Source organism: Enoplosus armatus, chromosome 2 (genome assembly GCF_043641665.1).
Source record: "Enoplosus armatus isolate fEnoArm2 chromosome 2, fEnoArm2.hap1, whole genome shotgun sequence".
In the NCBI taxonomy this organism is placed as follows: Eukaryota; Metazoa; Chordata; class Actinopteri; order Centrarchiformes; family Enoplosidae; genus Enoplosus; species Enoplosus armatus.
This window is the reverse complement of record NC_092181.1, coordinates 20,503,969-20,519,761: the sequence shown is the minus strand read 5'-3', so window position 1 is coordinate 20,519,761 and position 15,793 is coordinate 20,503,969. Positions and strand designations below refer to the sequence as shown.

At 40.6% G+C, this 15,793-nt stretch overlaps 1 protein-coding gene across 1 annotated transcript in view; it reads left to right on the top strand.

The window, feature by feature from the left end:
• lrba (LPS-responsive vesicle trafficking, beach and anchor containing) overlaps positions 1-14,287 on the top strand; it is a 178,086-nt gene extending 163,799 nt beyond the window's left edge. Inside the window, exons 51-57 of the mRNA XM_070912728.1 lie at positions 919-1,074; positions 3,794-3,961; positions 5,034-5,036; positions 8,158-8,259; positions 8,410-8,606; positions 12,062-12,213; positions 12,910-14,287. Of these exons, the coding sequence (XP_070768829.1) occupies positions 919-1,074; positions 3,794-3,961; positions 5,034-5,036; positions 8,158-8,259; positions 8,410-8,606; positions 12,062-12,213; positions 12,910-13,000 (869 nt within the window). The 3' untranslated portion in view covers positions 13,001-14,287. The remainder of the gene's footprint in view (positions 1-918; positions 1,075-3,793; positions 3,962-5,033; positions 5,037-8,157; positions 8,260-8,409; positions 8,607-12,061; positions 12,214-12,909) is intronic.
• Positions 14,288-15,793: the final 1,506 nt, after the last annotated feature.

Here is a 15,793-nt window from a genome sequence, read left to right as displayed (position 1 = left end):
TGTGTGTGTGTGTGTGTGTGTGTGTGTGTTATGTGTCACTGAAAGCACACTTTTCAGGCTAATTTTATCCTTTAAATCTTTCACATTTTTGTTTTATTTTACCCCTTGACATTGTTGTATTCTCCCATCTCACATTTTGTCGTCATTTCTAACACTAAAGCATTAATGATGTACTAAATACTATATTTCTGTGTTTGCGGGTGTGCGTGTGTGTGTTTCGGGGGAGGTAGAGGGGATTTTTGTGCTTGTCAGTAATATATTTACACTGTTTGCATTCCAGGAGGAGTCTGAGCTAAACACAGTAAATTGAGGATGAGTGTTGAGCCAACTGTGGCTTTGGGAAATGTTAAAAATGAGTTGAAATATTACTTGTAGCAGGGTATACTGGACTTTCTCAGTTTCCATGCTCGACAATCTCTTCCAACACCTGTTCTCCAGTGCTTGTGACCCCACCAAATAAGAAATACTTCACAATGGACATATCTCCCTAGAAAAGAAAAAAGATACCACTTACGGAAGAGAGAATGTCAATAAATTTACTTTTCTAACCAACCAATTTACACCACCAAGATGAATTTGCAGTGTGTGTTCTGACTTGAGTGGTGTGCATATTTTGTGAAGACTCTGCACCCTCTATCATTACTCAGACAAGACTCTTAGACTCTCACGGAAAATGTGAAGTCCTGTAAACTTAACCTCCAGGATGTTTTATGTATTCTCTCACAAATCTTCTTTCCACTGGGAGATGAAACTTAGATGGAGGTGCATTGGAGTGTGAGCTCTTTGAAAATAGCTGATATATGTAAGCAGTAAACTATGTGTTGGATCATAGATTTAATATTTCTGTGTACATCTGTACATTTCCAACCTGTAATTTTTTTTATGTGCTCATTTTATTTTTACTCCTCTCCTCTCCAGCCAGTAACGTGGGCAGTCATCGTCGTCAGATCTCAGACCTGCTGGATCAAAGCATTCAGATCAGCTTGCAGTGTTTCGTCATCACTGCAGACAACCGCTTCATCCTCCTGTGCGGCTTTTGGGACAAGAGCTTCCGGGTTTACTCCACTGACTCAGGTACTGTATAATCATAATACACTTCTCCCCCCGTAGCCCTCATCTGATCCGGATCACAAAAAGCTGTTCTGTTTCAGCCGCTGGAACACACAATTTAAAATATACCACATCATATCCTAATAATTTGATCCCATACAAGCATTAGTGTAGACCTAGATTTACATGCTGGAGATTTATTACTTCATATTTAACTTTGTCAAAATAAGGCAACCATTTTGTTGACCATTTATATCACTATATAATTTGGGTAAACCATATTTGGAGTCTTAACATGCACATTTTCTCTGCCACTAAACTCTTGGCATCAGATCTTTGCTTTGATGTTTTTATGTCTCACTCTCAACAGACAAAAACCTAAAAGCAATTGTTGAACACTTTAAATGCAGCCTCTACTTCTGGCACATATGGTCAGTGTGTAAAGCTGCACTTTTTGGTTAGAACAAAATAAATGTACCCAGAAATCTCAAACTCGCTGCTTTGTCTCTGGGTTGCCACATAATGGCATGAACCCTTTTGTGAAAATGTATTCTTGCACTAATATCAAAATCTAATGAGCACATTGCCATGAAATTGACTGAGCACATTGATACTACACAGCGGATGAACTCACTGTCTCATTTAGGCACTTTTTACCCTCAAGCCAAAATGTCAACTCTGAGCATAAGATGTCTCATGAGCAAATATTCAGATTGCCATGAAATTTAATGAACGCATTTGTGCTATTAAACCTCTTAATGTTAATGAACCCCATGGCCTTTCCTCTAGCACCATCCTCAGGACAAACTTTTCATTTTTAGCCCCACTACCAGTCAGGCTCCAAGAAAAACAACAAAATCATCAGCATGTTTTTTTATACTCTTGTTAACACTCAATAAACATTGCAGCCTGTAGCATCTGCTAGTAGCCTTTAGACTTTCTCATTACTATGAACAATACAATATTGTATTGTAGCTGCACTAGTAGAATTGTTATAAATTTACTCCTCATTTTCTGCCACTTAAAGTCATGCGTGCTGTCAGCAGTTTATTGTAGCCTAATAATCGCTCAGTCAGTTGTAACAGTTGAACTAGATTTTTAGAGCAAAACAAAAAAGGTTTTAAGCCATTGTGTCAAGTTACTGTTTTGATTTAGTAGAGTTCAGTGTGATTCCCTCAAAGTACAGTAATGAATAATAAATGGAAAGAATCAGTCAGATAAATAATGTTTACCTCACCCCATATATCTTGAAATAATGTTAATCTTAATATTCACGTAAGTTGAATATACTGTACAGTCTTCCACAGTGGCATTGTATATGCATGAATACCACTGAGTTGCTACTTATAATTGCATACTCACATACAGTGCAGACGTTTTTACACACTTACACACACACTTACACACACACACACACACACACACACACTTATACACACACACAGAAGCCATCAGGTCAGGGGTCCTAAATGAAACTGTCTCAAGCTTCATCTCTGTGCTCGGCTCCTCCGCTCTTCTCCACAGCCCCATTCAGAATCCTGCACACATCTATACAACAGACTCCGATTCAATTTCTGTAGGCCAGGGCCTCCCTGCTTTTAATACAGGAGGGGGGGGCAGGCACAGAGATAGCTCTATTGTGTGACTGCCACCGGGATGCGCGACTGGAATGTGAACACGGTTTAATCGCACACGCTCAACAGCTGCCACCGAGGTCCCTGAAGCCCCCAGGTTAAAGAACTGAGGGATTTTATCAATTACAAGACTTGATTGGTACACATGCACAAAACACATAGCCTCATACGCCTGCGTGCACACACATCCAATTTAATTTTGTCCATGTGCATGCAAGTGTGTGTCAGTGAGCAGACGAGTGTGTGTTCAATATGAGTTGCATGGTAGCCATTATTGCTGCAGCCATCATTACTTATTTTCAGTGTTTATAAAGATGTCAAACATTTTATATCTTTGATGTCTCTGTTCTTCTTGGGGAATTTAGTCGGTGACCCGCCCAGTTTCAGAACAACCCTCATCTTTTCAGTGAGATACAACTTAATTACCCGACGGACAGTGATTTTGACACCCTGGCAGAAATGTCATGTGTAGCAAACTATCCACTGTTTGACTGCAGAGGTCACACTATGAGGAGCGTAATGAGTATTAGACAGCTAGACAGTGGAGCTGTGGTCTGGAAATCTGACAGCAATTAGCCTCTTTATATAAACACATGGAGCGCGCTGCATGTGCATGGGAACGCACACACACACACACACACAAACACACACACTCATACACAGAGTTGGAACAAATATTTATTCTTGTCTGGGAATAAGTAGGCCTCTGATCATGGGTGGATCTTGTAGCATTACTAGTCAAGCAGACAGATGATCAACAAACACGTGGCGGGAACTTCCAAAGAACTATATTCAGCAATAAATTCATGATCAGTTTTTCTTTTTAAAGTGCAATTTGAAGTGATGTATTACACCCGTATCTTATATTGTTATAATGTATTTATCAATGCGTCATTCCTGGAGCACCTTGGTAGCCGAATGGTTACGCTGCTTTGTTGCATGTCATACGCCTCTCTCTCCCCCGTTTCATGTCTGCCTCTGCTCTCTAATAATGGTGAAAAAATCCCCCCAAAAAATAATCTTTGATAAATAAATAAATGCATCATTCCTTTCTTGTTTATAGATTCTTCTTCTTAAGAATACGTGCATATACTTGTGTGCTTTTGCAGGCAAACTGACTCAGATAGTCTTCGGGCACCGTGACGTGGTGACGTGTCTGGCTCGCTCTGAGTCTTACATCGGAGGAGACTGCTACATCCTGTCAGGCTCCAGAGATGCCACCCTGCTGCTGTGGTACTGGAACGGAAAGCACAACAGCATTGGAGAGAACCCAGGCAGTAAGTACACGGGCTAACCAGCCCGATATGTGAGAGCACACGCACACACACGGGTATCCTGTGAGTGCTCACTCTCCCAGACAGTTGTGACCGTGTGATTTACGGCCTCCCTCTGTAAAGTAACAACTAGTTTCGTCTGACCAGGCCAGGCCTCCTGCATACAGATTGGATTTCGCAGCACCGTTGCACCAAGAACAGCTTTCGATAATGTGTTTGAGATTGTGTGTGAGTTTTTGTGAGACCAGATATTTTTTGTGTTTGTGTGTGTGTGTGTGAGAGAGAGCGAGAGAGAATCTGTCTTTAATGTGAGTGAAAGTGAGGGCCACTTAGAGACGTTAAATGTGATGTTGGGGGTCGTCGGCCAGCACATGAAAGTTCACCACCATACGAGGGCCACGGGGTCACGCTGGTCGATAAAAGTGAAAAATGTCATGGGCCTCCCTTACGTTACCATAACATATGGCATTAGCCATGATCAAAGCATCGCACACACATTGCTCAGCCCTTAGCCTGCTCGGTGCTAATTTGGTCATCTTAGATTGGCGTACATGTTGTTAAGTGATCTATCACAAATGGGCTGAAATTTATGACAAATTGTGATTTGGTTAATAAGCCACATTGGTTTTTGATTTGGGGGGCAGAGCGTGGATGATTGTTTGTCACTTATCACATATACGCTGATGTGGGCATGTTGGAAAAATGTTTTCCTTTTCCCGCAAGTTGATTCACAGGGATTTTCAAAGTTTTTATAAAGAAGGGATAAATATTTTTGTGAGTTGAAAAATATGGATGAAAATAAACCACATTTTCATTCTCTGCTCTCATTTTACATCATGTTCTTTTTGCTTTATTTTACTCCACAGAAAAACACACAAAAAAGGAGCACTTCACAGTGATGGAAATGCCACGTAGATTTTATTCTATTAGCGGACGTTTCAGCAACACTGACTGTACTGAATTTGCGTTTCCTTATGGGATAACAATGCATGTTGTGAGTTTACATGAGGGTCACAAATAATGACATCTGTACCGTACTTCATGTCTTAAGTATAACAATTTTGCAGAAAAATAGGCTGTATTTTGATTGATTTATAGATTTATTTAAATGCCTAAGGGGGTTCTGGATGTACATACATGTTCTCGTAAGCATGTGTGTGTGTCAGTCTAACCTCAGTCGGCTCAGTGCAGTTACCACACTGCAGCTAGAGGAGCACACAAAGCAGTCGTCATCCCAACCCCTCACCACCACAATGTGATGCTCCATTGCCCGAGACCGCAGGAGGCTCTCCCAGACATGAAGCTCTGCGGCACGCACGCAGACACACACACACACACACACACACAATCACATGTACTCACAAAATACATACAGACAGCAGTATTTTCTTTATTCCTCTTCCAAAAAATGAAACACTTTCAAGCTAAAGTCTCCACATACACTTGAACGAGAGCACATGAATACACAAACACACACACACGCATTCCTTTTCATGCATAATGCCCTGTGAACATCCCAGACACTTCATAAGCTTGACACAAATGCCTCTGAATGGCTGATATGCACATGTACACATTGACCTATGCACACTTGGTTCCTGCTGCAGGCACATGTTGTTATCGTGCACAGCAGCAGAGAGATTCCACAGACACCACTGCCATCTGCTGGTCGCAGAGGGGAAACCAGTTCAATGAGACGTCTACCACTGTGTTCCTGTTGTTTTAAATGAACCCTCTGAAGGTTAAAATGTTCTTCAGCCGTGAAATCGGCACAGACGTTTGAGAATAACTGATCTTTTGATTGGTGTAAATAGTTCTCAGGTGCACAAAATATTTATATACACACACCAACATGTATACATTTATCTTCAACTATATTTATCATAAACATAGACATACACACTCGCACATAGAACATTTAATTGAATCTGGATCCAGTATCAAATTTGCTTATCAAATCTGAAATCTAGGCTATATTATTCCCTTATCAAATTCATTGAAGTTTAGCTTGCAGCAACTTATGAGGTTGTCAGACAACATTTAATGACTAAAACTCAAATATTGACATTCAAATTGCTTAATACATTGTATTATTGCAGCTATATTACACATATATATATTTATATATATTATATATATATATTTGCAATTTTTTCCAACTGTCTCTCTCCACACACACACACACGCACGCACACACACACACACACACACACACACACACACACACACACACACACACACACACACACACACACACACACACACACACACACGCACGCACGCACACACACACACACACCTTGTCCACACTTGTCTAGATAGTTGATACCCTCCTCAGTGTCCCAGCTTTAATCGTATACAGGTATAAGACTGTGATCAGATGTGCCGCTAATTCAAACCAAGTGGCAGTTAGAGGCACAAAAGGTTAACTGATACACCAATATATCAGCTTTATTGATCTTCTCTGAGCAAAATCCAACATCATGCTTTAATCCACAGGCTTGTAGGTCATAAGTTGAGAATGTTAACCGGTTAACTCGATGAAATGTGGATGTTTAGGCTACCGAACTGAGTTTAGGCGGCTGGTACGTATTTGCAAGGTGGCCAGAAGAGCCGGACGTAGGCAGTTAAAACAGTTGTTGTTTTGTTTTGTGTTTATCATAAATTATACATTTTTAATAGTTTATTTTCAACATTTTAATTACAGTGCATGCATACAGAATATTTTTTCCATCCAATTATGGATCTAAGTATCCCTTTATTATCTGTAGTAATGTAAGTACTGTATGGATATGATTTTCATATTGATTTAAAACATGGCTGTGACGTCTTTATACGTGACTAGAGTTTAGCTAGAGTTTAGCTTGTCCTCTAGTTTGCTTTTTTACAAGAGGGTTCAGTGAGCAGTGTGGCCTGTGGAGTCTTTCTGCTAAATCTAATTAAGGTTTAACAGTAGCTGTGGCTTTTGGGGGGAAAGTATCAGTCTTATTAGTGAACCTGTATTGAGTTCTATGTCATATAATTGAATTAAAGAGAGAAACTGCATTAACAAAGTCTGAATAGTTTGCCCAAGTCAGCAAGAAACTACACTTTTTTTTTTTTTCAAAAGTACTTAAAAGTACTACAGTATATCAGCTTTACTGGAAACCATTTTACCTAAATGACATTGCCCTGGAGCCATTTGGGGTTGATACACAAATATATTTGGAAGAATAGTGTCATCAAGTATTTAAACATGAATCATGTACTGAGTGTCACTGCCCCGTGTTCCTCTTTTTGGGCTGAACTTGACCTGTGACAGCAAAGATGGGGTCATTAAAGTCAAGACCCCCTCCCTGAGACATGAAACCCTTAATGAACTCCACATTCCAGTTCAGTGAGGCTGCCCTGCACTGCTGATTACTATATCCTCACACACACACACAAACTGCATAATCCCTGTTTTACACCTCAGCTACATTTATTTACATGCTGTTATCCAACTCAAAACTTTAACACAATGACCAAATGTTTGGATACAACATCTGCCTGCAATAAATCCATCTACATTTGTTAAAAAATAATTAAATTTCATAATTCCACAAGTCCTCCAACCTCCATGAAAGTGTGCATGTGCTTGCAGACAGAGAAGAAAAAGGCGATTTTGTTTTGTCGCTCACCCTGACAGCTCAAACCAAAACAAAATCACACAAACTTCACGATTTGGACCACAACTTACTCTCGCTCCCTCTGGCTCTCTCTCTCTCTCCGTCTGTAGTGCAGAAACATCTGGATCCAGTGAAGGCAGTCGGGGGGAGAAGGTTTTAAAGATGGGGAGAGGCGGAGGGTGACAAGTGTTAGAAAGGGAGCGTGAATGAGGGTCTCAAAGCCGGTGCAACAAGCTATAGTACATATGCACCATATGCATCCACATAAACAAATATAAAACTAATTTCCTTTTAGCTGGAATAATTAACACACTTGACATCTTTGTTTTTAATTCTGTACATTATTGTTTGTGTTTTATATGGTTGTTCATAATGCTTTTTTACAGGATTGAATTTCTATCATGTTCTTCTTAAGTTATTCTATTAGTCTGCTGCTTTGAGTCTGACATTTTTTTGCATTTCGCTCCCTCTAGTGACCAAAAGTGGTAATACATTTTTTTTGTAAAGCTGTTCTCAGGAATATACAAAACAATTTTGTTTGTGTTATCCTAGCAGAGTTCACCACGCCGCGGGCCATCTTAACGGGCCATGACTGTGAAGTGACATGTGCAAGTGTGTGTGCCGAGTTGGGTCTCGTCATCAGTGGCTGCAAAGGTGAGATTGTCTGTCTGTCTTTATTAATATGTCCAAAATAAACATTTATACTTAACAACAAGACACCAAAGTGAAAGAATCACCTGAGACGAGCCACTGAGAGTTCAGCGTTTCTACCTTCACTTATCACGTTGTCTTATGTTTGTTCAGAGGGTCCTTGTCTGATCCATTCCATGAATGGGGACCTGCTGCGGACCTTGGAGGGCCCAGAGCGCTGCCTGCGGCCCCGTCTCATCCAGTCCTCTACTGAGGGAAACTGCATGATCTACTATGACAAGGGACAGTTTTGTCTCTTCAGTGTCAACGGCAAACTGCTGGGACACATGGAGGTGGAAGACAGCATCAAGGTGAGGAAACGGACATATTTGCGTGAGCATGCATGTGAAAGTGCACTTGCCTGCACATGTGTGTCTGCACCACATCAGTGTAGAAGGACCTCTTACTGATTAAAGGCTTTCTTATGGTTTGAGATTTGAGAAAGGTAAAGTGGTTGGCCTCGGGGGGGGGGGGGGGGGGGGGGGGGGTGCTGTGGCTTCACATCTCTTTTTATTCCCTTTCACACGCATACACCAGAGGAAATGGTCCTTTTGATCCACAGCCCTGTTGTCAGGTCAAATTGCGTCGGCGGTAGTGGTAGAAAACATTCCTGAGGACTGGTCAGCTCTGGACACCAGCACCATTAACTACCCTCCAGCGCAGGACGACACATTCCCCATTTCCCACATTTCCTCCCTCGTGGTTAGAGTGACACAAGATAGTGGCTACTGCCTTTGGTTTCCCGACCTTTTGTTTCCGGTTTGGCCTGGGAAATGTAAGCTAGCTCTGACAGACAGCCACACGCCTGTTTCCTATTAAGAAAACCTCTCGTGCCCAGGCTCCTAACCTGCCAGCCAGCCCACTCCTACACAAAGCCACAAATACAACTTGTAGAAGATGTGATTAATGAGCACGCGCAGACAAACGCTGATTGATTGTATTAACATCAATGGGAAAGTTGCTGGTGTTCAGTTTGTAGGTTGAAGAATACTTTATTGTGTCTTTAAGAGAAACTAATGATGTTTTTAGATGCTTGTAGAGTTTCGTTCTTTTCCCAGAGTTCCTCCTAAAGCCGTGAAGCTGTGACTTGGGAACCATGTGGGCCACTGCCGGCCTTGTCAGCTCTCCTCTGCTGTTGTAAATTCCAGCCATGTCAGATGGCATTAGGAAAATCCCAACATCTTGGAGTGAGGCTGTGAGAGTCTCAACCTCCCCCCTCCCCTCTGCTAGCTCCACCCCCCTTGGTCTGAGACTCCAACAGTATTTAGTGCACTCATGTACATACCAGAATCAATCTTCTTAGCCCTCGGAGCCTCAGCACGGTATGACTCCAGGATAAATAAGTGTTTGTCCTGGCCTGCAGTATCCTCTTAGAAAGAGAGAGTAAGACTGAGAAAGAGAGAGAATGTTTGCACTGTGAATTTATAAGGGTCTGGAGTCAGAGGTTAGATGACGGGCTAACAGTCGGCATCCTAGTCTAATAGCAGAATCGAGTGACAGAAGCCATACTGAATGGATTACAGTCTTTTAAGTACTAGTATAACTCAGGCAGTGTAACCATTCCAGCAGCTCTTTCACTGCCTTCGTCGGTGTAACAGGGGGATTAACAGCACCATAAATTAAACTTTTTACCTTCCCCAGCCTCAAAATCCACCCACCGTTCCCCGAAAGAAGTAGGAAATATGGGCATTAAAAGTGCATGTGTTTCTGCTGGAGTCATTTTTTAGTCATCTGAGCCCGCGTAGCCATCTTAGCTCCCACAGAGCCATCGGCCATCTTGTTTGACCGCCCAGTGGCAAAGGACTGATTTATAATGTCTGTCTGCAGCCTCCTACCTGGTCTGGCTGACATGTCTGCCAGCTCTCTGGCCTCCTGCTGGGCTTCAGTAAGGTCATGGACTCCATTAGTAGATGCAGGTACTATTATTGTACCTTAGGTACTATTATTGTGTAGAATATTGCTCAGAAACGACCAGCTGTGACTGCTTATTACATACATTTATCAAATTTAAAGCTGAAATAGTCAATATTTTTGTATTGATAATGGATTAAATGACTGTCTTTCAGCTTACTTTTTTTGGTTTAATGGCAACTGTACTGTTTTTATTCACCCTCCGCTCTTATCGACATTGTTTCCAGCCGCATCAGCAGTTGTTTTCAGCATAAAAGCTTCGCTAAACCCACTGACCAGCATCAGACAGCAGTGAAGCATTTTGCTAGAAAGCCAGATATTTAAGAGTGAATGATAATGTTATGTCTGCAGCTTTAACGTGGTAACCATAACAACTATAAAGGTGATAATGTCAGTGTCGTGTTTTCAGCTTCTTCTGCTAAAAAAAGGTTACAGTTTTTCAATAAAAGGTTGCCATTTTTATGGCAGATATAATGAATCACATTTTTTCCCCATGTACTTGGTTGCACTACACTTCAGCTCAAGTGCATTGATCATGATTGGCTGAATTGAACATTATCTTTATCGTTGTTGTCAGATTAACTCTGAATGTTGATACACAAGACAAGTTTCTGTACACACGGATCAAACCAGCGCTGCACTCAGTCATGCTCCGTTCCCAGCCATCTTGGATGATGATCTATCGCAGCAATTACTCTGGATTGATTCTCGAGGCCTCCCGCCAGCGTGCAGCATGCGAGTGCATCATTGTGTGCCCGTTTTTTGTCTGTGTGAGCGCCTTCATATGCAAGGTTTGTGCCCATCTTAAGTGCGTGAGTGATGAGAATGAGAAACAGAGCTCATTTAATTCACAGTGTGGTAGGAAATTCCACAAAGGTTTTTCTTGTTATATACAAAACATTTGCTTAATTTAGGCTGCAATCTTTCTACGTGCATCCACTGTGTACTGCGTTTGAAGGGTTATTTATGTTTTCCTTACCAAGTCAAGTTCCTGAAAATGACTTGTTCCAGCTTCAGAGCTGAAGTTTAAGTTTCATTTTCCCATTTAATATGAGCCTGATTCAACACACATGCTGCTGATGACTGAAGTGTCTCTTGCTGAATCACTGCAAAGCGGCGGCAGCTGAAAGACGGCCGACTTCGGTGTCATAAAACCACAAACGAGAAAAGCTCTAAATTAGTGTCGTTTGCTGCTTTTAGAACTCACATTCTGCGTCGTCATTTCAGCAGCTACAGTTACTCGCTGATTGATGCTCCTGACTGTTTCAGTTTCAGCTTCCACTCTGCACTGTGCCCATAATAGACTCCAACACACGACCTGATTTGTGTACGTCTGATTCCCGCGGGACCCATTCAGCTGTTACAGTTTGCAGGAAAAGCAGATGAGACGAGTAAATCTCCGAGCCTCACTGTGGGGAGCCATCTTTGTAGAAAGTCCGGGTCTGTGTACAGAAAGCCCCTAAGGATGGCGGCGCTGACCTGGGATCTTTTGTCGGATCACATGACCTCGCAGTATGAGCTTTACTTTGACATAAGAGATAAACTGGTCCCAGATCACCAGTCCTATTCTGAGACTATTTATGCATGTGGTTCCAAGTTGAATAGCTTTGCTGCTTGGGTTTTTTTTTTTTTTTTTTTAGCACTGAAGGACAGATAACAGATCAAACAAGTCAGGCAATGAAGTCATCTCACATTGTACAGTATACTTTACATTTGGAAAACTAAAGCACCAAATCTGACCTCTTACTGTAAAAGCTGTAATGATCTGAACTTCCCAAAACTAAAGAGTGAGCAGGCAATTCTCACGCTCATTAAAAAAGTTAATAATGAGCTCGTTCTCTTGTCCTCTTTGCAGGCCATGCTGCTCAGTCGTGATGGTCAGTATCTGCTGACAGGTGGTGATGGAGGTGTAGTCTCCGTCTGGCAGGTCCACAACCTCAAACAGCTGTTCACCTACCCTGGCTGTGACGCAGGAATCCGCTCTATGGCCATGTCGCATGACCAAAGGTAACAAACACACACACACACAGTAGAAAGTAAAGCCGACCAGTAGTGGATTTTTGAGGCAGATACAATATCAATATTTGAATCTGGTAGTAGTTTAATGGCAGATGGTCTTTGTTTTTACATAAGAACATAACATTTTGATCCCTTGAATTTGTTTTTTAACCTGCACAGAGTGGGACATCTAACCATTAAAACATGAATTTGTCTGTCAAACTATTTAATGAAATGCAGTTTTTTAGGGGAATTTCTGTTCTGCAATTTCTTAATACTTATTGGCCGCCATACATACACTGGTACTGATATATCTACAATAATACTAGCTAATACCTGTCTGGTTCTAATACAAATTACCTACAACGATTGTCAGAAGAAGTATTCTGATCTTTTAAGTAAAAGTAGAATTATCAACAGTTAATGGAAAAAGAAATTACTTGTTAGCTGCAGTCCTATAGGACGGCATATATATGTATATATACATATATAAAAGTACCATTTTATTCTCTCTGAAATGCAGTTAAGTAGAAATATATATTATAAGTACAAGCACCTCAAAACTCTACTTGCAGTCCTTGAGGTGATTGAACTAAATGTATTTAGTTACTTTCCACCACTCCCCACAACTGTGTATGTACACATTTCAATCAAATTCAAATTCTAAAACAAAAACTCACGATGTTCCCACCTAACTCTTCTAAGGTGCATCATAACTGGCATGGCGTCTGGAAGTATCGTCCTCTTCTACAACGACTTCAACAGATGGCACCACGAGTACCAGACCAGGTACTGAGCCGACGGCAGCAACTTGACTAACAAAGTTCGATACTGACAAAACCGTTTCAAGTGTGAACTCTTATCAAAGGCACTGTCTATATCCTGATATCCTGAATGTAACTCAATGAAAGAAGAAAAACAAATCTGTCCTGTTATAGTAAAACTATTTTTAAAAAGGGCAATGCTATATTTTGTAGATCAGATAGAAACTTTTCATATAAATCATAGGGTGGGGGTTATGTTACTGTACGGTTAAAAACAAATCTATTTTTAGCTGTAAGAGTCTATTTTCATCTCCTCTGGAAAAGAAAAGCGGGATTTGTGGGGAGCTAGTGAGAACCTTTTCTCTTGACTTCAAAATCCAAATATTTGTGTACTTTAGGGTGAGTGTTTTTTGTTTTGTTTTCTGTAGGTGTGTATGTGGGGAATAATTATTAAGCTATCATTCACAGCTTTTTGCCATTTTGGCAGCACAGCCGGTAGAAATGTTTGAATAAATAATAAATGTATTGGACAGAAGGATAAACGAAGAGGGAATATACATATATAAATATCTATATATTGTTTAAATGTAGTCCTCCATATTTAAAATTCCCATTCCCTCTGTACCTCCTGTGCTTGCTAAGAGATTGCATTTCTGTGCATGGCTCACTACTCATATAAAACATATCAGCGCAGACCTGTTGCAATATCATTTAATAAAAACTTCCCACCCAGTGATGTTAAAGATGAGCTTTACGTAGAGGAGGAAGTCAGGAAAACCATGTCAAGGATTTCGCTCCTTTTACATTTCTTTCCTAAATGACTGAACAAGCAAACAGTGAACACATTTTTCATGGTTAATGTCTGTGATGGAAAAAATGAGTGTGTGAGATCACTTTTATTTTCAAATCACTAAATAAAAACCATACCTAGTCCCTACGCCAGCTTACGATCTTTAAAGTTCTCTTTGAGTCCCGTCTCCAAAGCAGCTGACAGCAAAGTGAGATGTGCAATGAAAGGAAGGACTTTACTTCAGTCGGAGGTTCTTTCTTTTTTTCATCCTAGCAGTCGAAGTCACAGGATGAGTGATTATGTTAAGATGTGATTCAGCACTGAAATGGCGTGGAGACGTATTTCTTTGGTCCTCAGTAAAATAAACGTCCACTTGTATCTTCGATTTTGAGGAAAACATTCCTTTAAAGTTTGCTCTTTGATGTGGTTTGAATCTCCAGTTATATGAGAACTACTGTTATATATCAACCAATATTTTTTGTGTGTGTGTGCTGAGTTCTGACAATAAAATTGAATTTTATAACTTGAATTGTCTTTGGTGTAAGTGTATTTCTATAGGGCCCTCTAGTGGCCAACCCCTGGTAACACACACAAACAAACACTCATTTGAAGTCTTTATTGCATTTTTGCTGTACTGCTTTTTCAGAACAGTAGGACATTAAAAGCAGCCACTCTATGCCTATTAAAAACCGTTACTCCAGTTTGACACAGATGATATACCTGTTTTAAAACTGTCTTTTCATACAAAGTTGCCTTTACAAACTGCTTATGAAAACCTACTTTAACTACATGTACAGAAGAGGGAGCTAAATGACATTATGTACCAACTTGACTTTGTGTATGTGTGAGGGTTTTTGTCCTACAGGGAGGCAGGAAGTGGGGAAAGGAGTATGCATGCAGTCCTGGAGAGGTACATGAGTAAAGAGGCATGTTGACCCACTGAAGGAGTTAGCCCTACTAACACCAGCTGGGATAAATGCTGTGGAGTTTTAAACAGGTACAAAACAAAAACAAATCACTTATAACTTATTTTAAGAATGCACACTTAGGAACCCCATTTTTCTGCCAAGCTGGTTTTCATAAAGGCATCATTAAGCTATGAGCTGTTAGCTAGTGGTCAGGCACAAACCCGTCACCTTCGCAACACATTCATTCATATAAATCCAACAGATCAAAAACCATTGTGTGAATATTTTACTGGTAATTGAGCGTCCTTTAAAGTTGTAGCAGAAATCAGTTCTGTTTTTGGAAATGACAGTTCATTAGAAACGATGAAACATTTGGTTTTATGTCTGTTGGATCTATTTTCTCTATTTATTATGTTCAGCAGTCACCGTAACTGCTCAGACACACGGAAGCAAAAGCAAACCTTCAAGTTTCAGGTGGACAACTACGGTTCTTCACACTATGTACAACTACAATGCTCACATCAAATGATACAGACAAACAGTGTGTGAATGAATGTGTCGGCTTGTCTGTCAGTTACAGTGGGTGCACAAAATAATCTACCAGACTGACTGACTGATGAATTATACAGGCAGATAAACTGGGGAGTCATATTTAAAGGGTCAGTTCACCCAAATGAAAGAACATCCTTTGCCTCACTTTTAGCAGTATCTGGACATGGAAACAGTTTGTCTTTTATTTGCCTTTGAGATATATTTATCTGAAATTACTGCTCCTACCTCAATACATTGAAGGTGAATGGAATTTTGTTTGTGGTAATAGCATTGAAAAATGACATTTACAATATTCAACAGCTTTTCCTTCCAACAACTGTGTCCTGGTGACTTGATCATTTGCAGAACGTAATTATTGAAAAATGTCATGTGAGCACTGCAAGCAAAATTCCATTCATTTTGGCAGCAACAGAAATCTCATAACCCGAAGCTTTCTGCATGGCTAAATAACATCAGTGCAGTTGTTCACTGTGAATTATGTTTGATTTTTGCTTTTGAATTAATGGATAGTTTTATATGTCCAGGCCCTTTGAATCTTTGGTTAAAATGGCCACAGTGCAGAGAAATATGCACTT